Source organism: Arthrobotrys flagrans (assembly GCF_004000055.1).
Source record: "Arthrobotrys flagrans strain CBS H-5679 chromosome Unknown unitig_1, whole genome shotgun sequence".
Taxonomy (NCBI): domain Eukaryota; kingdom Fungi; phylum Ascomycota; class Orbiliomycetes; order Orbiliales; family Orbiliaceae; genus Arthrobotrys; species Arthrobotrys flagrans.
The window spans coordinates 3,342,089-3,366,311 of record NW_027137556.1 but is presented as its reverse complement, the minus strand read 5'-3'; the positions used below and the strand labels follow the sequence as shown (position 1 = coordinate 3,366,311).

The 24,223-nt window shown below is 48.0% G+C and overlaps 6 protein-coding genes across 7 annotated transcripts; 3 read left to right on the top strand and 3 right to left on the bottom strand.

Moving 5' to 3' along the window:
- Positions 1–909: 909 nt before the first annotated feature.
- Positions 910–5,082, bottom strand: DFL_009010 (uncharacterized protein; the record flags this gene model as incomplete). The annotated part of the gene is made up of 3 exons (XM_067638830.1): positions 910–1,013; positions 1,074–4,230; positions 4,336–5,082. 3 exons carry the CDS (start codon positions 5,080–5,082, stop codon positions 910–912), a joined length of 4,008 nt encoding a protein of 1,335 aa, XP_067486678.1.
- Positions 5,083–8,226: 3,144 nt separating this feature from the next.
- Positions 8,227–10,568, bottom strand: DFL_009009 (uncharacterized protein; the record flags this gene model as incomplete). The annotated part of the gene is made up of 5 exons (XM_067638828.1): positions 8,227–8,382; positions 8,446–8,958; positions 9,014–9,983; positions 10,045–10,171; positions 10,529–10,568. The coding sequence occupies 5 exons, from the start codon at positions 10,566–10,568 to the stop codon at positions 8,227–8,229; spliced, it is 1,806 nt and encodes a 601-aa protein (XP_067486677.1).
- Positions 10,569–11,786: 1,218 nt separating this feature from the next.
- Positions 11,787–13,305, top strand: DFL_009008 (uncharacterized protein; the record flags this gene model as incomplete). The annotated part of the gene is made up of 2 exons (XM_067638827.1): positions 11,787–12,531; positions 12,710–13,305. 2 exons carry the CDS (start codon positions 11,787–11,789, stop codon positions 13,303–13,305), a joined length of 1,341 nt encoding a protein of 446 aa, XP_067486676.1.
- A 1,202-nt stretch (positions 13,306–14,507) lies between these two features.
- On the top strand, positions 14,508–18,723 carry DFL_009007 (uncharacterized protein; the record flags this gene model as incomplete). The annotated part of the gene is made up of 3 exons (XM_067638826.1): positions 14,508–17,611; positions 17,673–17,873; positions 17,931–18,723. 3 exons carry the CDS (start codon positions 14,508–14,510, stop codon positions 18,721–18,723), a joined length of 4,098 nt encoding a protein of 1,365 aa, XP_067486675.1.
- A 534-nt stretch (positions 18,724–19,257) lies between these two features.
- Positions 19,258–20,276, top strand: DFL_009006 (uncharacterized protein; the record flags this gene model as incomplete). Of its 2 annotated transcripts, none has more annotated exons than XM_067638824.1 (2): positions 19,258–19,293; positions 19,368–20,276. In XM_067638824.1, 2 exons carry the CDS (start codon positions 19,258–19,260, stop codon positions 20,274–20,276), a joined length of 945 nt encoding a protein of 314 aa, XP_067486673.1. The 2 variants fall into 2 exon arrangements, with proteins under 2 accessions (XP_067486673.1, XP_067486674.1); XM_067638825.1 differs by having other exon boundaries at positions 19,347–20,276.
- Positions 20,277–23,191: 2,915 nt separating this feature from the next.
- Positions 23,192–24,007, bottom strand: DFL_009005 (uncharacterized protein; the record flags this gene model as incomplete). Its single annotated transcript, XM_067638823.1, has 1 exon — positions 23,192–24,007. The coding sequence occupies one exon, from the start codon at positions 24,005–24,007 to the stop codon at positions 23,192–23,194; it is 816 nt and encodes a 271-aa protein (XP_067486672.1).
- Positions 24,008–24,223: the final 216 nt, after the last annotated feature.

Genomic DNA, 24,223 nt, shown 5'->3' with positions numbered 1-24,223 from the left:
CGGATACATTATCATCACCTCAAGGCTGCCCGTGTACCACAACCAGAAGAGAATTATGAAAGGGGAAGGAAGGGAGAGAAGATACATTAATTATCGCCCCGCTATTCTCCATCACTAGGAAAGCATTGATCTAAAAAAGGAGGACGACAACAACAAGAAAGCTATTTGAACACGAGAGGTGTTTGAAGGGAGGGGGTTAAACCAGCAAAGGTGAGAGAGGCCAGCTATGGCCCTTCTTTGGAATAAGAGCTAGCCTGTTTATAGTATGTCACAAAAAGAAGATTAAGAAAGAAAAAAAAAAGGGAACAAAGGACATACGGCGTACAGTACGCCCCTCAAGAGAACGAAAAAAAGGAAACGGCATTAACAAAACCCGCTAACAGCAAGAAATAACAGAAGGGGAGATATCGATAAAAGGAACCGACTATCACTGGTAGATGTGACAGACAGAGCATTGAAGACAGCCAGCCGATGATGACCCAGGGATACAGATGATCAGGAGAAGAAAAACGAGGTAAGATTGTTATCCCCTATAAGATGCTGTCGATGAAAAGAGAATCATAATGGAAAGGGTGGGAAAGACAAAACGCCTATAAACTCCTAGTATATCGTGCTTTGGTGGGTATCCCATCATTAAAAACTTTTTTCCCATCTCTTGGAGAAGAAAAATATTGGCTGACTTTTTGTTGAAAGGATTAAGTTCTTAAGGAAGGAAAAGAAATTATCGTTCCTGCGAAGCTATGATGTTGAAACAATGGTCGTAAGTGTTGAAACGTGGAAGACTCGGCCAACTGCAAGATGTCGGCTGTGGCCTGGCGATAGTGGTTGAACGGTCGTGGTTTGTATGAAAGGAAAAAGCCAAGGAAGAAATTGATGTCCGAATCGAAAAACGGTAGCGCTCCAAGGTTATTAATTAAGGAAGCCTTTACAGCCGCTGGATCCACAAAGACAAGGTATGCGCTCCTCACTATCGATTTCGCGTTCAAACTTGTAATCATAGGTGAGTTCCTCATCTATCATCAAACAACGTTAGTTTCCCTTCTTCCAACAACCTACAAGGCAGCGGTGCTTACCTTTATGAATATCTCGCAGCGCATAAATCACAATTCTCTTGGTTCCCTCAACCTTGATAATCTTAGCTGTACAGTTCGGAGTACAGCTATGATTGATGAACCTCGCGATACCACCTTTCTTCGTCGCGTCAATAACGGTTGTCTCATCGATTCTGAACAGGTAACTGCTTCCAATCCCGCTCCTGAGGTAATTCTTTTCTCTTAGGTCTGCGACTTGCTGTCTCACGATCTCACCAACATACTCGATGATCATCTCATTGTTCGAGATGTTCTCCATAGCATATAGGCCCCAGTTGTGAATAGCAGATCGAGCGAATCGGACAGGCTTCTTCCGCTTCTTCAGTTGGTTGAAGTTGATGACATCGTGAACATCGACAGCTGCCAGTGTCTGCTTCTGCAAGTTGACCTCCGCCGCGAGACGTCGATTGTTGGCGCGGTTCGAACGAGAGGTATCTTTGACCACATTATTAACGATCGGCTGACTCTCTTTGTTCGCTAGAGACATATCCTTCGCCTTGGTCGCAGCTTCGCGGTCTGCCTTCTGTTTAGCTAGTCGAAGTCGATGAGGTAGGTATTGTGCCTTCTCCGCGTCCGGAATTCTGCTAGACCCTTGTGTTCGAGCTGATCCAGTCGTGTTACCTTTATAGTAGCCTTCATACTGGAAGCGTTTCTCTGTTGGGCCGCGGACATCGAGATTGACAAACTTCATCTCCTTCTGTCGATACGCCCACAGGTCCACACTCCCGAGGTCAGAAAGCTCCACATTCCCAAGTGCAGCCTGGAGAAACTGAAGATCTTCATCGTCTTTAACAAGACCTTGCAGACCGTCCAGATCCAACACATAAGGTTCATCGTCCACGAAGGTCCGCACAGGCTTCTCACTTTGAGTCGGTCGAGCCCACTCCGGCCAGCTATCACTCGGCCGAGCAACCGGGGCAGCGGCAGGCACTGCCTCGTCTTCCTTTATATCTTCTACAGCTTCATCTTCAGATTCCACAACCTCCACAACCTCTTTCTTGCTCTTCCTCGCCGTCGACTTCTTTTTGCCAAGTGTGAGTTTTTTAGCCGGTCGCTTCTTCTTCTTCGCTTTTGTCTTCTCATCAGCTGTCTCGGTCAATGGTTCGTCATCAACCACTAACCCAGGCTTAGCGTCTCCGAGATGGAGGTCATCGGCTTGCAAGTTCTTCAATGCCAGATCCTCGCGAACTTGGGGAATGTCAGGTACAGGCACCAGGTCAACCTCGTCAAGGTCCTCCTCGTCCTCATCCTCACTCGAAGAGATGACCAACCGATGTTTACCCTTCGGTTGTGCCTCCGCAACCTCAGACATCGCATCGTCCACATCCATCTCATCAGGGACTATGTGAGCGTCAGCCTCTTCCTCCTCTTCCTCCTTCTCTTTCCTCTCCCTCTCCTCCTTCTTCTTCCTCGAGATTTTTCTTAACAAATCTTCATCCTCCTCTTCATCTGAAGTAGCCGACATATCCATCATCTTAGAAGACACGCTCCTAGTGCCCCTCTTCTGCTTCTTCGGTGTCCCAGTATGGTGGGTCGACGTGTCATCCTCGTCTGAAGACAAGTACGCAGTACGGCTAGCGGACCTGGTCGGGACATTCGAATCATCCTCATCCGAGTCATCCGAATCATACCGTCCGAGCCTATGATGAAGGGGTCTAACATCTGCCACCTTGGTAACCCGTCGTTTAAGAGGGCTGCCCCGGTTAGCAGCAGATCTAGCTGCGGTAGACTTTTCCTTCTTCTTAAACCGTGGCAGCGCCGCCAACCGGCTCGCAAGTGTCGGCGCCGGCTGATCTTCTTTAAGGGAGGGGCTTTGTATCGCGATATGGTGCATCGGGGAGTAAGGAAGCGGGGCTTTGAATGCGGGTGCGGTATCGCTCGGTTTCTGACGTTTCGATCTGTGTGCATCAGCTCCATCATAAATCGTCGGCGCAGACACCCGTTTTTTCAAATCCTGGATCATCATCGTCCTAAGGTCCACACCAAGCAGGTTCATCGAGCTAGTACCAGCATGATACACAACCTTCTTACGAGCTTCCCGTTCTTTCTCCTTTGGCTTGTCATCCCTACCAGGACGATAGCTGTCTCCGTCGAATGGCCTCTGTCGCGGCCGAGATGTTGAACGTGATTCACCTCGTCCATTTTGGCCCTTGTGGATCTCCATATCCATGACATAGGAGAATAGAGGCATACCATCGCACATATCGAAACATCGTTCGGCTTCCGAAAATCTTGAGAACCGAATGAAAAATCCGGAGTCATCGACCACAATTCTATCCCACTCGTACCTCCGGAGTCGGCCTCGCAAATGAACAACAAATTTCTCGTCTGCTGGTATCGACTTTGCTGATATGAAAAGATAGGGGTTGTCTCCAATCTGTTCGCGAGTTTTGGGGGAAATGCGCCTTTCGACAACCTCCGCAGGCTTGGACTGGCTCGTCGACCGACCCTGCCGAGAAGTCGACCTGCTCCGGCTATCGGTTTTTTTCGCATCTCTCACCGGTGTCCGACTTCTCGAGGCACTCCGATCTCGCCTAGACGATTTATCTCGTTGTTGTTGCTGTTGCTGTTGGAGAGCTGGCGGCGGAGGTGGAGGACTAGTAGCCTTGGCGGCAGCAAGCATACTCGACGGAGCCTTTGGCGCCAAATTTCGAATCTTTGCTTCTCTAGCAGCGTCGTCTGCATCCTTCTTCTTCTTGGCCAAGTACTTCTCCATCAACCTCCGACTCCGATCACCGTCTCTATCGAACTCCACGGTCACAATCGACATACCGATCTTCGATCCATTACCGCTCGCAACTGCCCGTTTCGCACTCTCGTGCGCCGAAGCCTTACGACCGTTAACTTCACGATACCTTACCATCGCCACACCCATTGATGCCCCCGTCGTCGGATCGAGCTTGATTTCGAGCTCGGCGATCTCGCCATACATCCTAAAATGCATATGCACGTCTTGCTGTGTATGCAACGGAGTTAGTCCCGAGATAACGATTTGGGTAGGAGGTCCAGGGCCGATGGTATTCTCGTCGGTGGGCCAATGGAGCTCGTAGGGTGATTTGCGAAGTCGCCGTTTACCCTTAGTTGCGCCTAGGTGGTAATTTGCGATTCTGAGACGAGGGTCGGAGACCGGACCCGGTAGCTGTATGCATGCAAAAAGTCGAAATTAGTATATTCTCACCGGTAAAAGCCTTTTCTATGAGCTCTTCAGGTGGCAATTGAAAGGCGGAGGAGGATGGGAACTTACACCACCGCCGTCGAAACGATATTGAGGTTTCGCCTTTTCGGACTTTTTGGTGGAACCACGGCCTTCGAGCTCAGGGTCAAAAATGATGCAATAGTTCCGTTTCGGGAGCATCGGTTTCACGTAAATTTTTGGTCCAGAAGAAGATCCGGGTCTCCGGGAGGAAGTGGTAAAGCTGTCGATAGCTGTCGGGGCCGGAGATTTGACCGGAAGATTAGTACCGGAGGCAGATAGTGAGGTCTGCGTGATCTCATTCTTGAGGGAATGGTCCGGGCTCGAGGGTCTCGGGGGCGGAGAGGAGGTGGTGGTCACGGGGGTAAGGGTGTGGGAGTTGTGGAAGGGAGGACCAGACGACGACGACCCGTTGCTAGCGAGCGAGGAGGTTTCCCCGCCAGAAGCAGGAGCGGACGAAGACGAGAGTTCGCCGGCATCGTAGTCATCAGTAGGGGTGGGGATGGCGATAGCCTGTACCACAGCCGTAGCGGTGGATGAAGTGGAGGAGGAGTGCACATGATTAGATATAGTAGCGGTAGATGTAGATGTAGATGTAACAGATGCAAGAGAGGAGTCCTTGACGTGATTGAGTGATGACAAGCTATTGTTCCGAGACTTGTGAGCTGACAAGGGAGGAGATGTCGATGGAGTCGCAGTTGCTTGAGCTGAGAGAGCTGTTGCTGCCTTATCCTTCTCCTTCAACGCCGACGGTCTGTCGGGGAAGAAGTCCGCGAAGCCCGCCGTGCGCGACGACATGGTCCGCCAAACCCTTCGTACCTAGACTAGAACCGTCGGTAACATGAAAAGAAAGATGCCCAAATCGTTCGAATATTTAGAAAGAAACGGCCGGTGGACAATTCGGTCTGAAGTACGGAGGATGATGGTGGTTGTGGTTGTTGTTGGTGGTTTTTCGGGTGAATTGGAGAAAATTAGAAAAGATGAGATGGGGAGAGGTCGGGTTTGTGTTTGGCAGCTTTTCCAGGGGTCCGAATCTTGCCTCTTGATTCTTCCCTCTTCCAACGACACTTGCTCCCTTCTTGCAAACAACAACCACAAACAACAGAAAGAAGAGGGAAAGGGAAGGACACGACGACTATATTTCGGAGGTTATAACGGAGGGGGAGGAGAATAATAACTAATAAAATAATTCGCGATGGCGTAGTTGGGCGAGGAATAAGACCTGGCTTCTTTCTGCACCGTTGGTTGGTGGGTCAAAGTTTTTTTTCCCTGAACTGGTCGGTCTGAGCGACTTTGCTTTTTGCCGAATCAACCTTTTCGAAAAATTTCCGGACGAGCGAAAGGAAGGAGGCGTATGTAACCTGCAGCTACAACAAGTTGGCGTCAAGTTGGCGTCAAGTTGACGGAAGACGAACGAAACCCGCTGGCGAAACCGATCGAAAAAAAGAAAGGGCGGCAATGTGATATTCCGGGGAAAGTGGGGAATAAGAAGTAGAACTGTTGGAGAGAGACGGGGACCCTTCCTTCACTTGATCAAGCAGATTGGGATCTTAGGGCTCTGTCCTAAACTTCTTTCTCTCTCTCCCTCCTCAATTGCCCATCCGTAGATGCAAAAGAACAGATCCGATTGCTATATACGTAACGTAGAAGATGTCGGAATGCTCAAGAATATAACGGGGATTTATGTCGAGACGTGTCTAGAAATACGGGTACAGTATAGTATGATATAAGGATAAGGGACCCTTCTCTCGTAAACGGGATGGGGACAATGTGGGAATTTCCGTGCAACTGAGCAGCTTTCCCGTCAGACCTTTTTCTCCTCCAGGCCGGTTCGCTCGCTCGAAATATCGTGACGTGAATGGTAGGGAGTATACGGCCGACAATCGCGGGGAGCCGGGAGTTGTAATGCAAGGTAGGTTATAGTTGTATATTCGAACAACCGGTGATATGGTCCGACGATGAAACTCGTATGCGAAAAGAGGTTTATTCGGTTCTAAAATAATTTGATTTTTTTTTTTTTGATTTTTTGGTTTCCGCGGTCGGATATTAAGCTTTCGTTCGTTTTTAAAACTGAAGGAGAGAGAAGAGAAACAGAACAGTCAGCAGCTGCACATTGCATTGCTCTGGGGTTTGTAATTGTTCGGCAGAACGGCTGGTTGGTGCGCAAACATCGCGCAATGAAACGGGTTTCGAGGCGAGGGATTGTACGGAGAAGTACAAGATACCGGATGGAGAAATATCGTACCTGTAATCGACCGACGTCAAGATAATAACAGCAAGCAAACTATCGAGAAAAAAATGAAGTCTAGAGAAGAAAGGAAAGGAGTCTTTAGAAAGAAAGGAAAAAAAATTAAATCCCCCTCCCTACCCCCGGTTCACGCGATTTTCCCTTTTGGAACCGGAGGGTAAAACATCGACAGGTACCGATGCGGTCACGCTAGCAAACCAGCGTCATGAGGAAAGGGTGTGTATGCAGCTAACTTCTATCCTTGTGATTTCTTAACAAATTCGGAGATTGGGTGATTGTCTGTGGGTGCAAACTCGACGACCGCGACCCATGGCTGTGGTGGGCTGCAGGGGTGTATGGTATCAACTTTTCATGCGCCTTTGTTATAAAAAAAGTATCTGCAGATGAGTAGATACATGTACGGTACATGTACGTGTCTACACCAGCGGTTCGGATGTACATGTTTTTCCCTCAGCCTTGAATGCTAGCTGAGGCAGCGGCAGTACCCTCGCGGGGACAGCTTCAAGCTTGCCAATGTGCTAGAGCTGGCGCCGCATGACCTTGATACCCAAGTTAGCATCATACGCATCATACTGCGGTATCTATTAGTTTGGAGGTCAGTAGAAGTATCAGAGGTGTATAACTCTGATCTCATCCTGCAGGCCCGTACAACCACGTTTTTTTTTTTTTTTTTTTTTTTTCTCCAGCAGCTTGGTCCAGTTCTGCAATCCGCCACACGGTTCGGGAAGGCTGAGGATCTCCAGCCTCACTGTAATCTCCACAGCCACGGTATATTATAGATCAACGAATGATATAGATTTTCGTTGCAAGTTGGGGCTTGTGCAATTGTGATCATAGCATTTGCTGATGAATGAATAGTCATAACGGGGACACAATCTCGCTATATGACTGGCCTGGCATTAGAATACCTTACAGATCTAATAAATGCAAAGCCGACTTAGCTAAGCTATTTCGATTTGAATTCTACGGTCGGACGTTGACATGAATATGGAATGCAACACAAAAAATACAACGTGGAAACGGCTCCATGAGTTTATAATAGTAGTGAAATCATATGACGGTTTCGACGGCCAGAACTAAGGTGCCTTAAATGATCACGTGGCCAGGCCTCTCCTTGGAAAATATAAATTATTGATCCATATCATGTGATGATTTTGACAACCAGAACCAAGGCACCATGAACCGCAGCCGCCGACTTTACTATACATTTAAGCTGTCAAAGTAATCATTTGACCGGACTTCCCCATTCATACGAAGTCACATGACGATTTTGACGGCCGAAAGTCGAATCGGTATTTCGCATTTACGACGAAGATGGTGCAACTTTTAGATCTCAAAATGGCCATGCGGCCGGATGCTCTTGCTGAGGGGGAGTCTATCGTAGTGTCGAGGCCATTTGCCAGCTTAAGCCGACCCGGACCCCCATCGTTACCAGAGCCCGACGAAGAAAAGCCCAACGTGCAACAGTCGGCCTTTCCCTAGCATTCATTACAACCCCTAGGACCTATGAACCACAAGCTGTAGGCTCTACAAAACGGCCAATTGCAAAAGTCGACGCACGGATACCGTCAATCAACTAGCTCGAAAAGATATCAATTCATCCTCCCAGGGGGTTATGCGCTATATCAACATATTTAGACTCGGCTATCTTGATCAACATGAGATTTTTTTTTTGTTTTAAGAACAAGAGACATTTAGTGATGGAACAATCTTGTGCTCTGCTCTACAAAGACAATTCCACACTGCTCAGCTGCATCCTGAACAACCTTGTCGTTGACCGACCCTCCTGGGGCGGCAAGGTACTTGACTCCCGACCTCGCAGCCCTATAGACGTTGTCCGAGAATGGGAACTATGAACGGTTAGCATACCTATTTCAAGAAAACCAAAAAAATTAGAGAGGTAAGAAACTTACGAAAGCATCACTCGAGCAAGCAACACCCTCCAACTGCGCCATCCATTCCTTCCTCTCCTCCTTCGAGAAAGGTTCCGGAACCTCCTCGAATACACCTTCAAACGCAACCTTCTCCGGGCCGTCCTCAGGAATTTGTCCGGTAACCAACAGATCAATGGCATTGCTCTTCTCTGGCCTCTTCGTGCTCTTCTTCCACTTCAATGCCAAAACTCTGGGGTTTTGTCTCATCCACCAGTTGTCAACCTTATCACCCGCGAGACGGGTACAATGGATACGACTCTGTTGGCCAGCACCAAGACCGACAACCATACCGTTCTTGGCGTAGCAGACGGAGTTCGATTGGGTGAATTTGAGGGCGATGGTAGCGACGGTGAGGTCGATGAGGGCGGATTCGGAGAGAGGTTCGGCGTTTGGAGTGTGTATGTTGGAGAAAGTGCGAGGGGTGATTTTGACGTCGTTACGCTGCTGGGAGAGGGTGACGCCGTAGACGGTACGACTTTCGACGGGACCGGGCTATTGCTGGTTAGCTAGATGTAAAATATTCAAACGGAACGGGCAATTTTCATACAGTATAGGACTCGTCGATCTCCAAGATTGTGTATTTCCCACCCTTCTTGGCCTTCAAGATCGCAAGAGCCTCAGGTGTATATCCCGGGGCAATGATACCATCGCTGACTTCCCTGTTGATGATCTTGGCAGTCGGAAGGTCGACTTCGTCGCTGATGGCGATCCAGTCTCCGAAGCTGCTCATTCGGTCTGCACCTCTAGCTCTGGCATAGGCGGTGGCGACCTTGCTTTCGTCAATGCCGACAATGTCGTCGACAAAGTAGACTTTCTTCTCAACATCGCTAAGAGGGACACCAACCGCTGCACCGGCTGGAGAAACATGCTTGAACGAAGCGGCAGCAGGAAGTCCCAAGCTTTGCTTAAGCTCCTTGACAAGTGGCCAGGCGTTTAAAGCGTCGAGAAGGTTGATGTAACCCGGTGCACCGGCAAGAACCTTGAATGGCAGGTTTCCGAGAGAAGTGTAAGCCTGAGCAGGCTTCTGGTGTGGATTTGCGCCATAACGGAGAGTAAGTTGCTTAACACCATTACCGGCGTACTTCTTCCTGAAGAACTCAGAGATAGCAGCATCATAGTCGGCGGTGTGTTCGAAAGCCTTGAGAGCATACTGCTTACGGCTGGACTCTTGAACTCCACCTTGCGAATGAAGTTCCTCAAGGAAAGCAGGGTAGTCCCTTGGATCGGAGAGGATAGTGACACGGGAGTGGTTTTTAGCAGCAGCACGGATGAGAGTGACACCACCAATATCGATTTCCTCCACGGCTTCCTCAATGGTAACGTTGATCTTATTAATAGTTTCCTTGAAAGGGTAGAGGTTGCAGACTACAAAGTCGACCTTGTCGATTCCCTGCTCTTGGAGATCTCGGTCGTCGGATTCGAGGTCTCGGGCGAGGATCCCGGCGTGAACGGTGGGGTGGAGGGTTTTAACACGGCCACCGAGCATTTCGGGGGCGTGAGTGATAGCGGAGACATCCCTATGTATGACATAATTAGAATATATACCCTTGGGGAAGACGGTAGAAAGAGGTATCATACTCAACATCGAAACCGGCTTCACGGATCATTCGAGCGGTACCGCCGCTGGCGAGCAGGCGGATGCCATTGTCCCGAAGACCTTTAGTGAGGTCGAGGAGACCGGTTTTGTCATAGACGGAGAGGATTGCTGTCGCATCGCATCGTTAGCATTTCCCGGAGCAGCTACTGCCAAGAACGACCAAAAAAAAATTCCAGAACAGAGGGTAAAGTAAAATGCAAAAAATAATTTCAACTAAAACTCCTTTCTTTCTTTTGTCCTTGTAAAAAAAGAAGATAAAGCAAGAATGAAATGGCGGGGAGGAAGGCTCCTTCCGTTATAAGCCTTGTGGTGAACGGCAATGATCACATGGAGGGGCACCTGAAATGTATTGTATGGTATGGTGGGGCAGCGACCAAAGCACCAAAGAGGGGCATCATCAGATGCGAAAAACGAGATGCGGAACAGAGGAAACTCGAGCAGATGAATGATGGATAGAATACGAACCGGTCCTTGGTCTTTGTTCTACTTCGCCTTCTGCGTCCATTTCGGTGGTTGTTTCAACGATGCAATTGATTCTGATACTCGAAGGGTTGGGTTCGAAAGCCTAATTTTTTCAAACTAGGTGAAGGGAAGCGGACTCGAGAAAAAAAAACGTTCGGACGGCTTGTCCCACTGCCTCCCAAACTTAGCTGTTAGTTAAACAAATTAACGTTGTACCACGACAGCTCCTCGAGTATAAATATTAGAAATGAGATTTTAAAAGGAAATAAAATCGAAAACAGAACAAGAAAAAGATTTTTTTTTCGCCTGCAAGATTTGCGGAAAAGAGAATGCGATAGGATCGATCACGGCGGCCGTTGTGCGACCCCTCTAGCTCTGCACGCCCTGCATTGCATTTATTCTACGTATTTGACAGTACTAGTATATATTATTGCGGGCTTCGGGAAGACGTTTGAATACCCGCTCCGGTACCGGTTAACATCACCACACTGGGGATTGGTCTCGAGCCTGTGCAACTTGCAGGGGTAAAATTACAACATCCACCAACTTGCAACACGGATTTGAGGTATAAACGTTTTCCACCCGAGAGACAATCGTAAACAAGTTTGAGCTGTCAGTTAACAGTAGAATGTGAGCTACTTGTTTATACTAGGTACTTTCATCTACAGCAGCTCACAAATAATGGACAGGTGTATAGTAACATGATACTATTTAAGTACTTAACGTTGGGTCAATAATGTACTGTGGTGTTTTGAATGCCGTTTCAATCCGAATTGCTAGTAAACTTTCACTTTTTAATACCGTCCTAATCTGGATCGAATGCTGTAGTACCATCTTGTGACGAAAAGTCCCTATTAATACCGTATCAATAGACGCCGTGTTTTTGGCGCAGTACTTCCATTCGAGAGTATGGTGCTATGCAATATCTATTGATGTTGGAATTACGGGTGACAGACCGAGCCACCTATATATAACAGAGTCCGTGTACGGTATGCCGTTGATGGCTACTAGTATATTAAAACTTTCAGGGATCTGGAACACATTTCATTTTGGTGGGACAGCACCTACGAGACAATACTAGACTGCTCTTAGGGTATTTATTAAATGATTGATGAGGCCGGGGCTGCAGATTTCTTTCGTCTTTATTGCAATTCATCCTTCCTCAGCGCTTGCCAGCCCATTCGCTTATACGTACCAATTACTGCATACTTGTATAGACTTGAATCTATACTATCTACGTGTGACCCTGGTATCCCGGACCATGGGACCCTTTTATTTTTCTAAACTCCGGATCCTCCGTCCTACTCATCCTAAATCCTTCGTTGTTTTATTATCTTTAGCCGCCATCTCCGGGGTCATATCATCACCGGTTTCTCGGGCAAATCACACAAAAGCATCAGCTCCGGATGCGAGAGCCACGTTTACCGGTACCCCATCGACCGGCAAGTCCGTATCCGGGACGTTAAACTTTTCTACCCCCACTGACACCACTTGGATAATCGACGAAAACCACACTGGACAAGCGACCTGCACCGCGAATGCGAATGCAATCAATATATCTGGCTGCGGGGTCTCGATGTCTACCGGAGAGCCGGTGAGGACTCTAAGCATCAGCACGGTCGTCACTACCGATGCCATCCCGAGCGCGAGCACAACAGCATCAGGCATAGACGCTACCGGAACAGCCATTTCGGACCCCGCTGCCGAAATCTCGGCTAATAAACGTGTCATTACACCTAAGATATTTTATAAGGCGGGGAAATTGAGAATTATGTGCAAGACTATCCCCTATCTCACTGGCGAGGTGCTTATACCGATCCTTGAGGGTCAACGAACTATAAATCCCCCTGAACACGGTATGACTCAGAAGGAATGGGACAGTGAGATCGAGCCCTTTGTTGAGGGTTACAAGGAGTGGCAATATAACGGAGATGATGTTCCGCTTTTCGAGGCTGTTCGATGGAAGCAAAAGAAATGCACATCCTGCCGATGTGATCAGGAGACAGGTGAAATGTCCCCTGAACCCCCAAATTGGAGGTATGATCACGGGTGTAGGGCTGCTCGGATGCCGCATGTTTGTACATATTTTTTCGGTAAGATGTGCCCCTTTGCATCCGAATAGATTGGATTAATATCATCGAGGCGTTGCAACCTTGTCTGACCCGTCGATGTCTTGCGCGGTAGGTTGCACTTGTACCACAGTCTTAAAAACGAACTATATAAGTCTGCCCGGGGCCCCGGGCCGAACATATACTTATGAAGAAATCCAACCCGCACTCAACCAAATCCCACATTCGGTCCGGAATACTAACCCTGGATGGAGATACCTTCCCCCTGGACTCGATCCTATGAGTTTTACGGAGGATCCTATATATTTTGTGCCTGAGGATCCAGCCTCAACTTCGAGTGGCTATACTTATGCAGATGAAGATGATGATGTTGATCCGGCTGAAGGGGACGGAGATGAGTATCTATATGGGCCAGATCTACTCGACGAATATGGTAATATCATTGATCTTGGGAAGCTCGAGTGGGTTCACAGGTCGAGTCAGGGTAAAGGGAAGGGTGTGGATCGTGATTCTTATGATCATGATAGTTATTTTTGGAATAACGGCGGTCAGGGGCCTGGTGGGGGAGGTTCGTCTTCTGGCGGATTCATCGCCAAGCGGGAGCTTGGGGCTTTACCGCAAGGACAGAGGGAGGCTGTCGACGGCCGATCGGAAACGAAACGGGGAATGGCGAATCAAGGAGGAACTGGGGATTTGGAGAAGCCATCGTAGTTGATTTCATCATGAGCTGCGCTAGCTGCGGTCTTTTTTTCGCATGTCTGAAATAGTTTTGCAATTCTTTGTTTTCTATTGGGCGGAACGATTTTGTTTCCTGATTGTAAGGTTGCAATTGTGATTTTTTGAATTAATCAGTATAGGTAGTCAAAATATCTATCTACGATCGATGGGTGTAACTTCATGAGTACTTCGCGCATGCATGCGAGAAATAATATTTAGATTCTTATTGTTCACGGCCGATCGTTAGCCCCTTGTCCCTAAGATTTCAAGACCGACCATTCATTAAAGTGCAACTGCGTATTGAGGCAGATGTTCATGCGTTTTGAGTTCAAAGTTATGGCATTAATTAACAGGACACGTTCCCGATCGACGTTAGGTACATTGCCCAGCATTAACCACCAGAAGATGGCGATCTGTATGCATGTCAGTTTGTACAAACTAATTGGATATAAAATAGCATAGTTATAGTTTTAACATGTAAAAACGTACTTGGTTTCAAGATAGATGATTTCCCACTTGTTTTGTGAATTTGGCGGCTCAGCCTCCGTCGACATCTCGAAACTACTAACTATAACTACTAGCTACTCTGTCCTAGTAGAATGATGTTCTGGTAGCCCAGCCCCCGTCCTGAAACCAAACTGAACTAATGTTAGTATGGCAAGCCATTTAGCAAACATGACAGGGCTAGTTAGGTCTGTCTCATGCATAGATGCATAGTTGTTTGGCAGATGCATAGCTATGGCGACACGAATGCAAATGTTATATAACGAGTTTGTGGTTTATTGTGTGTTGGCTGAAACCCCCCGGGAAGATAATCCTGGGGACGTTGACGCTGCGGTGCCAAGACTTGGGATTGGCCGTCCTGTTCCCGCTTTGGCTGCCTGCTTCCGGGGCCTCGTAATTGCACTCCCTACCACAGCTAACGACTCCTCATCCTCATCATCACCACCACCATCCACCCATCTACGAATGCACAGCCTTAAGGGCTTCGTGGATTCTTCACTTGCTATTAGCTTCCGCCTTTGTTTCCTTGTATTTTCCCTGTCCACGCGTCCTTATCAGCTTTTATATCTGCATTGTAACGAGCATCCGTAATTCCCTCGCTATACCTCACCCCTTCTCCTCTACCTTCTACCAATCCCATCTTCTTCGCCATCCGATAGACCTGGCTCACAACAGATAAAACCTTTTTCGCAATGTATGGCAATCCAGGCCAGTATGGCCAGCAGCCGAACCAGCAGCAGCAGTACGGCCAGGGCCAATATCAACAACAACAGCAGCAGCAGCAGCAGCAATATGGCGGTGGCCTCGGTATCCCCGGTCAGCTGCCTCCTCAGCAGACAGGATATCAAGGCGGATTCATGCCTCAACCTACCGGCTATGGCAATCCCCATATGCCATTGAGTACACAATACACCGGCTTCGTCCCTCAACCGACAGGGGCCCCAGGTGTTCCAGGAGGCTTTGGAAATGTCCCTCCGGTCCCTCAGATGCCGAGCCAGTTCCAACAGCAACAGCAATCTCAACTGCCACCACAGACGCCGACAGCTCCTACTCCTACTCCTGGTGCATCATCTGCAAAGAAGGCCCAAGTCAAGATTCCAAACATACGCCTAACATTTATCACAGCTGCCGATCAAGCCAAGTTCGAGCAGTTGTTCAAAGCCGGCGTACAAGATGGCCAGGCTCTCTCCGGAAATACTGCTAAAGAGATACTTCTCCGCTCCGGCCTTCCAGGCTCAACTTTGGAGATCATATGGGGTCTCTCCGACACTACGAAGTCCGGTCATCTTATGTTCCCCGAATTCGCCGTGGCAATGTGGCTCTGTAATGTTGCAAGATCCGGCCAATCGCTACCATCAACGCTCCCTGAGAAGATCCTGAACGAGGTCTCCAGCATGGTTGATATTATCTCCTTTGCCGTTCCAGACACAGTTCCCGATGAGCCGAGACAAACCAACGTACCCAAGTTCTCAGCCTCACCCGTACCGACTCCACCTCCTCAACCTGAACGAAGCATTACAATCTCGCCACCGGCTCCTCAACAGCAACAGCAAACTCACCAATCAAACCTAGCAGCATTAAGTCAGCTGCAGATATCCTCACAACCAACAGGCTTGCCGCCTCAACCTTCCGGCTTCCAACAAAGCTCGGGGCTAGTCCCTTCAATTAATCTTAACCCGCAGATCACCGGCTACCAACAAACCGGCAGCATTGGCCGTACCGCTGGGAGCAGCCTGCTCAATCCGAGTGTTCCATCAATACCCTCTCAATTCACCAGTAATCTCAACCCCGGCAACACCCTCTCCGCGCTCCAGGCTCAACCAACTGGTCGCCCGGGCCAATGGGGGTTCGTCAATGCTCCTGCTGGTGGTTTACCCGGTATTGAAGCTCTTGGGGCCCGCATGATGCCCAATGCTGGAGGACATCAAGGCGGTTTCACAACCACCGGTCTGACGGGTAACGCCAAGGTTCCCTGGGCAATCACCAAGGATGAGAAGTCAATCTACGACAATATTTTCAGCGCTTGGGACGGTCTCAAAAAGGGGTTCATCGCCGGTTCACAGGCAATTGAGATTTTTAGTCAATCCGGTGTTGACAGAGGCGATTTGGAACGAATCTGGACGTTATCGGATCCTGGGAATAAAGGGCGTCTAGACCGTGACGAGTTTGCGGTTGCGATGCACTTGATTTATAGAAAATTACAGGGGAATGAAATACCGGCGCGACTACCGCCAGAACTTATCCCACCCTCTACGCGAGGTTTTACGGATTCGGTTAATACCGTTAAGAATTACTTGAAGGCAGATGCAGAGATTAGGAGGACCACAGGAGCGAACTTGTTACCTCAAGCTACCGGTGTCAGTATGATGAAGAACAGGTCGTTTAAGTCCAGTGGCATCCAGGAAGTTAGGAAGGATGCAACGTTGTTCAGAAATAATGACGATGAAGTCGGATACCAAAGTAGCGCTCGTAGGCGAGCCGGTGGCGGCGGTAGGACGCCATCGCCTGCCCCGCGGAGCGAGGAGCTTACCGTCGATCAGTTGAAGAAGAAGGTTAGAGAGAAACAGATTTTGTTGGATGCTATTGACATCAAAGATGAAGACCAGAATGAGGAGGATGCTGTGCTTGATCGACGGGATAGGCGTGATGCCGATGATCTGTACAGGAGGATTCGGAGAGTGCAAGAGGATATAGATGCGCATCCTAATGCCGGACTTCGAAGCGCCGACGCTGGGGCGGAGAAAAGGCAGTTGAAGAGACAGCTGCAAAATCTCACCGACAGATTGCCTGATCTTACTTCCAAGATCAGGAAGGCTGAGAGGGGAATTATGGAAACCAAGCTGGAGTTGTTCAGGTTGAAGGATGCGAAGGCCTTCCCGGATTCTTCGGCGCATATTATTGGCACCGGCCCCGGAGGAACGATTACAGAGTCTGATAGATCAAAGGCTAGGGCTAGAGCTAGGATGCAAGCCAGGATGGCGGAGTTGACGGGGAAGCCGGCGCCTGTTGATGCTAGTGGCCGTGGTGAGGAAGAGGCTGCCAGGAGATTGGCAGATGAGACGAATAGAGCTCGGGATGAGAAGGAACGGTTCGAGAGAATGATTAGAGATATCGAAGATACGAGTGAAGAGTTGAAGACCACGATTGAGGATACCCTGCGTAGCGGCGATGGTGTCGAGAGTTCATCTTCGAACGAGCACGAGAAGAGACGGTGGGAGGAGGGCTTGGGAGTTGAAGAGGAGGTTAGGGACTTTATTTACGAACTTGAGAGGTCGAGCAAGAATAATAGGAGCCGTAGGCGGGATGTGGTGGATGACAGACGACCTACGCCCAAGTATGCCATTGAAGATCGAGGTACACGGGATGCAAGCCCTCCTTCCAGATCTGCGACTCCTAGGGCATCTGATTACTCAAGAGGGGCACCTTCTGCGGTGGAGGATCGTGCAGCAAGAATTAAACGCCAGGCTGAGGAAAGGATGGCAGCGAAAATGGCAGAATTTGGAATTGCACGATCTTCTTCGCCAATGGAATCTAAGGCCCAACGACTCGAAAGGGAAAAGAAAGAGAGAGAAGAAAAGAGAAAGCAAGCCGATGAAGAAGCTGCAAGGCGGGAAGATGAGAGGCAGAAGAAGCTTGCTGCGGACTTCGGACCACCCATCGTCGAGGCTAAGAAACCGCCACCGCCAGCTCCACGAGCGAAGCCTGCGCCATCGAAGCCAGATAACGCAAGGTTAGCACAGGAGGAGGCGCAGAGGAGAGAGCAGGAGGAGCAGGAAGCTGAGAGATTGAGATTAGAGTATGTTCCATTTCTTGTATATGATCGATTTGGTGGCATTCGAGTGCTAACTATACATTAGGGAGGAAGAACGTCGAGAAGAAGAGGAAATTATCAGGCAACAACAGGAGGCTCGCAATCGTATCAAGGCTTTGGAGCAGCAAAGCCAGCAGGAGAAGTTGAGGAAGGCTGAAGCCGCTAAGAAGAAGGCCGCAAACGATGAGCGAGCCAAGCGACTTGCTGCAATGAGGGCCGAGCTCGAGAAAGCCGAGGCAGAGGAAAGGTATGTATCTCGAAGTTTTGTCACGGCCATAACAGTTGCTAACATCCCTTCGAATAGACGACTACGTGATCAACAACAGCAACCGGAAGAGGAATCTTCCTCTGACGATGAAGGTCCACAGCAAATCACCCCAACAAAGGAAAAGCCAGAAGAGTCATGGAATGCACCAGCCCCAAAGGTTGCATCACCGCCTCCTCCTCCCCCGCCTGCTGCTACGCAAACAGAGACTGTTGCTGCCGCAGAAACCAACCCCTTCTTCCGAAAGATCGGATCTAATGGATCTGCTTCCTCCTCATCTGTAACATCTCCACAACCACCTTCCTCTGAAGTTTCTCACAATCCATTCCACAAATTCACCACACCTGCTCCACCACCACCCAAGATCCCACGATACGGGACCAAGGATGATGATGATTGGTCTGTCGTTAGCGGCGACGATAACAATGATGCAGATGACGACGAAGAAGAAGTGGGACGAAAAGGTGCTGCAGAGTTGGCAAGCCAGTTCTTCGGCGGTCTCGGACTTCCCAGAGCGTCGCCAGCAACCGTGGTTTCCCCAACTAGCCCACCGGCCTTCTCTCCAACAGGACCACCTGCACCGCCAATCATGGGCATGCCACCCCCGCCTCCACCACCCCCCCCAATGCCGGCGGGACTAGGAGGTGCTCCTCCCCCACCACCACCCGGACCCCCTCCTCCACCTATGGGTGGCCCCCCAATCCCACCTATTGGTGGCGGAGGTCAAGACAGGAGCGGGTTATTTGCCCAGATTCAAGCCGGCAGGGGTCTGAGGAAGACAGTGACAAAGGACAGAAGTGCATCCTCTACTGCCGGAAGAGTTTTGGAATAAGTTAGCTTACTTCCGATGGATTTAGCACGTCATGGGAGTGGATTGGTAGTTTCGATTCTATTTTGAATATTTTTGTTACAGTATACTTGAGCCATGAAAAGGGAGGGTGTGTGTAGTAGAGAGTAGACGGGTGAAGGACTTTTTTATTTTAATTTACCATATACTTCAAATTTTGAGAAAATATTTTTAATATATGAGTGCAATCTGTAATTCCATCTGTAGGAAGGAATATTGAACACAAGTAATACCCGAGAGGGTTTACTTTGCTTCTTGACGTCAACGATATCTTTGCATAACGTTTATCATGTGAAGGCAAACGAAGAGCAAGCTTATATACCGAGATCTAGATTCGAGAATTATGTAATCATCACATTTCTCGACGGCTGGATGAGAAACAACCTTTTTCTAAAAGATATAAACTTTCTACTTCTCTCTCTCTACTGTAAATACCCAAGCTTAAAAGAAAGCCGTAGATCCTAATATCTCGACTTCGTCGACACTTCTATAAAATACCACACAACGCAAATTCGCATTATGACAGAGTACTTCAAGAACGTCCTTCTCATCGGTGTACGCACACCCCCCCCTTGACATACTACCACCATTCTGAATCGAATATATAGGCAACCGGCGACCTCGGCCAGCATATCCTAACCGCGCTCCTCCAAACCACCATCACCCACCCATCCCAACCCCTAGCGATCTCTCTCCTAACCCGTTTAACCTCCACCGCTAAATTCCCAACCCACCCATCAATCGTGCAAATCCACAAAGGCGACACCAAAGACCCCAATTTCCTCGCTACGGCGTTTACAAGACAGGATATAATAATCTCCGCAATATCACCCTACGCGCTTCTAGACCAAAAACTCATGCTTACGGTCGCCTCAAAAGTCGGTGTAAACCGGTTTGTGGTCGGTGAATTCGGATTGGATACTCGTGACGAGGAACTTACGAATTCCGTAAGCGTGTTTAGGCAGAATAGGGAGGTGCTTGAGCATGCTGTTGGGGTCTGTGGTGGTCCTTTAGGGATGGAGTATACGGGTGTTATTTGTGGTGCGTTTCTTGAAATGACGTTGTTGGATGGGGAGATGGGGTTTGAATTTGGGAGTAGGACGGTGGAGGTTTATGATTCTGGGAGGAAGAAGATTGAGGTTTCAAGAATGGGGGATGTGGCGAGGGCTACGGTTGAGATATGTTTTCAACCGGGGAGGTGGGGGGGTGAGTTGGTTTATATTAGTAGCTTTACGGTTAGTCAAAGGGATATTATTGATGTTTTGAATAAAGTTGATAAAAAGGGGCCGTGGGAGGTAGTGGAGAGGACGACGGGGTGGCTGAAGGAGAGGGGTGAGAGGAGGGTGCAAGGGGGGGATATGATGGGACTAGTGGATGAGATTTGGGCGGTAGCGTTTAGTGATGGTGTTGGGGAGGCGTTTTCGAGGAAGAGGAGGTTGGTTAATGAGGAGTTGGGGATCGAAAGGAGAGGGCAGGGGGATTTTGGGGGGGTTATTAGGGGAGTAGTTTGGGAGTGGGAGGCAGGGAGGAGGAAGTGAAAGTGGCTTTATTGACGCTACTATATTAGTAGACCTATAACAAAATGAAACGGGGCTCCAGGCTCAAATAGATGTCCTCCCTGCCCCCATGCAGAAAGTGCCTTTTGTAACCATCTTATATGATCCTCTTTATTTTCAACTATTCCTTCTGCATACCGGTATAAAATTCCATAAAGTATATACGCATTCTTTCTATCGCAGACACGTTCGTTTTCCAGTACCACGAATTCAGGAAGTTTAATCGCCGCAGAACAGAATTTTCGGGCAGCTTCGAGGTTTCTTTGGTGGACTAACGTTGTGATTGCATTTGTCAAGTATACTTCGAGGCGAAAGCGGTCGTTTGTGTTTAGAGGTTCATGCTGTAGAAGCTGTTGGATGGCTATGGATGCGTTCCAGTCTTTGGTGATGGCTAGGAGATATGCTTTGACTGCTAACCACCGTTTTGCCTCCTCGACGCCGGGGTATATTGAAGATAACATTTGGTCGATTATTTTAATCGCCGCTCCCCATTCTTTATTGCGAATAGTTCATTGACGTGAAATAAGATATTCTCGAAGAAGATATTCATCCTTTTTCTTCACCAACTGGTATTTTTCCGATTCTGCAGGGTTAGAGAAATTTGTCGTAATGAGATATTGTAAATCTGGATGCGAGTTTGGGAAGTACCTCGGAGGCTCATGAGGTCTTTCGGATGCTTGAAAGATGCTGTATAACTCGAAAATGCTCCTAAATGGTGGCGGCGGTTTTAATTGCAGTTTCCCAGCTGCGATGTTTTCCAAAAATTGCTTCCAGAGTCCTAACAAGACTTCGTTCCGAAATCGGTGGCAGTCGCCGACGGTAAAGTGGCTAAGCTGGTAGTGATATATATGCTTCAAAACTGATAGAGCACCGTTCGAAATTCTTCCAGCTTTTAGGAGTATATAACCCTTGTTGAACAAATTTTTTTGAAATCGCATCTGAAATTTCTCTTAAAAGCGCTTCTATGAGCCCACTGATCTATATCGGGCCAGATCCTTTCTCTACTGGCATCCGAGTGCAAGATAGATATAAATCTTCGATGGTACCAACGGAAAAGAGTTGGTTGCATACACAGCGAGTAACAACTGCCATTTCCCAAAGGGCGGCCCAATCTCCATGCTGTGGGGATGATTGTATTGTGTCAAAAATACCAACAGATATTAAACTATCGAGTTCTGATGTCGATTCGAGAGGTAAGTCGGCAGGGACGTCAAAAGGCCAGCCGGACAGATTTTGGGATCTAAACCACCTATAAAGCATTTTTGATATCGGTCCCACCGATGACCGAGTAATATCGCCTGAGGCGAAGCCGGTATCCACTATCATCTTTTTATGAATCTCCAATTGTCGAAATACTGTGTATGCCGAAATTGTTGTAAGAGTACGGAATCTACCACCAAAAACGCAGCCAAACTCTTCGTATATATCCGTCCCTTGGTCCCCTAAACTTTCTCCTTTAGCTGAATTTTCTATTTTGGAATTAGTTGTAATGGCGCGAAATAGCGGGCCCCGGCATAAAAAATAAAAATTTCAATGCGAACAACAAAAACAACACTTCCGTAGCTTCATTAAATTTTATTAATATGCCTCGACCATGTGGTTGTGAAATTAATAAAAATTTAATGAAGCTACGGAAATGTTGTCTTTGTTGTTCATATTGAAAATTTTATTTTTTGTGCTGGGGCCGCTATTTCGCGCCATAGTTCGTCCGATATTGTGATGTCGATGAATTCCTCTGTTGAAATTGGGACGCAATGTTGCATTTTCGATGGTCGCCGTCGGGACTTCAGCCCCAATGGCTGCACCAAAAGTATGAGGCCTTGAGTCTCCGCTCACGTCGTTTTCTCGAGTGTATATCTGGCGAAATTGGGTTTCATGCTCGATCGAGCTATTCTGGGTTTTTGCTAGGAATGCTTTGTGGTCATTGCCGTCTACATTTTCGAATTTTGCAGCATATGCATATGCCGTCTCCGATTCTGTTGTTGCGGTTGGGACTTCATTCACAGGGTCCACGGCTGGCCAAATGAAAGTTTTTGGAAGTACTGCTACGGGAGAAAGCGGTTTGCGTGGGATCCGGTGGGCCGGTGGATTAAAGAATAATCTTTTTGAATGCTGTTTTGGTCCTCGATTCCATCGTTTTAGTGCTTGGTATCATTCACCTTTCTCTCTCACGTGATACCACCTCACGACACATTAAATCCACGAGATGATCAAACGGAAGCCAGTATCTGCGGATGTAAAGCATGAATCGCAAATCAAAACCTCAAATCGGTTAATAGACAACATAACATGGCTTCGAATCTCTCGAGACGCCTGGATTGGATAATATATAATTAACACTGTTGCAATGAATGTCCCTTGGCATGCATCATGTTCTATTTTAGGGTGTTAGTCGATAGCAACTTCTGACTGCGGGCAGAAGTAGAAATATATAGCCTTCTCTTAATTTTTGACTTAACTTGCAGCCGTATCGCTGACTTTGAGAGCTGCAGCTGCACTGCAGGAACAATGTCTAAAATACTGCTATTGACTTGCTAATTAATTTGATTGATTTCTTCGGCGTGGTTATCAGAACTTAAGTATACGTACGTATGGATACAAATCCTTTTGCAATAGTATTTTCCGGTACTTATGTGCTAAAACGAGCCTATGCCTATGGATAACGTAACTAAAGTTATAATTTAAAATGCATACAAACTTACATCGGACACCGACAAGTATATACTTATACATATCACGGATGTGAGGCTACCAGACCCCAAACTATTGGGAAATTTTTGTTCTTATAACTCACAAACCAGCTCCCAAAGACGTTAGCACTAAGCTAGCTGCTGGTGGTAGATATCAGAGATATCGTACGCATCGAGGGAATTGGGAGAAATCGGGTATTATATCGCCTATTCTTTATCAAGCTTCGAATTCCATAGAGATCCAAGAAAAGATCGGCGCTTCAGCCTCCCCGGTGGAGAGCGTGATGATTCCTGAGATTGCTTGGGGCTTCCAAGCGCCGCATGCTCTGGTGCGCGTGAGGAGGGTTCAGGAGCATCGTGAATAGAATCCGAGGTACTCCCAGCTTTTCGAATTAGTATACTACTGACGATCGAGATATCTTCGTCACGTTTGAGTATGACACCACCCCGCGCTGAGTATTCCATTTCGGAGTCGATGGATGCCGAAGTGAATTGATTGAGATATGTCGATTGATAGGGCGCAATTTCAGTTCCAACGTTGGGGTATTCGACTAGCTCGATGTCATAGCCGACTACTCCATTGCGGACCTTTTTAAGAATCGCCTCTGCTTTCCTAATCAACCTAGAATTCGGGATCGACGCAAGTACCCAGCTAAAACAGTAGTAAGCAATGATCAAATCGTGCTTTGAGGTTTGCGAAGGCGCCGCGACAAGACCGGTATAATACCACTCCAGCTTCCGTGCGGTAAATTCTAATGTAGAAAATTTTCCGAATGGTACCTCAAGGAAGTTTAATGTGTCAAAAATTTTTTTAAGCTGTACCGTAGTCAAACCTCGCTTTATTCTAATTACCCAAGGCTCAGGATCCTGAATCTTAAGGCTGGTCCCTGTGGATGATGAAAATGGCGGCCTCCCAATATGGCCAATAAAATCATGTAGTCGAGTATACGTATACCGGCGTCCGGTTGTATCCTGGAGAACTTGATTTATGCTAAGACTCTCCACATACTTGATCAAAAACATGATTGTATCCCCCGCTGCGTGTCTGAAAGCTTGAGTAAGGACCTGTCTAGCTGATTCAATGTCCTCCAAAGCTGGTGGGCCCCGGAAGGTATTTCGTCGGTACGACTCCGATATTATCTGGAGGATATCCGGTCGATTTCGATTCGCATAAAAGTATATTGGATCCCAGGATTTATATGATGTTAATTTTGAATAAGGTAGTATTGGAGGGGTCGA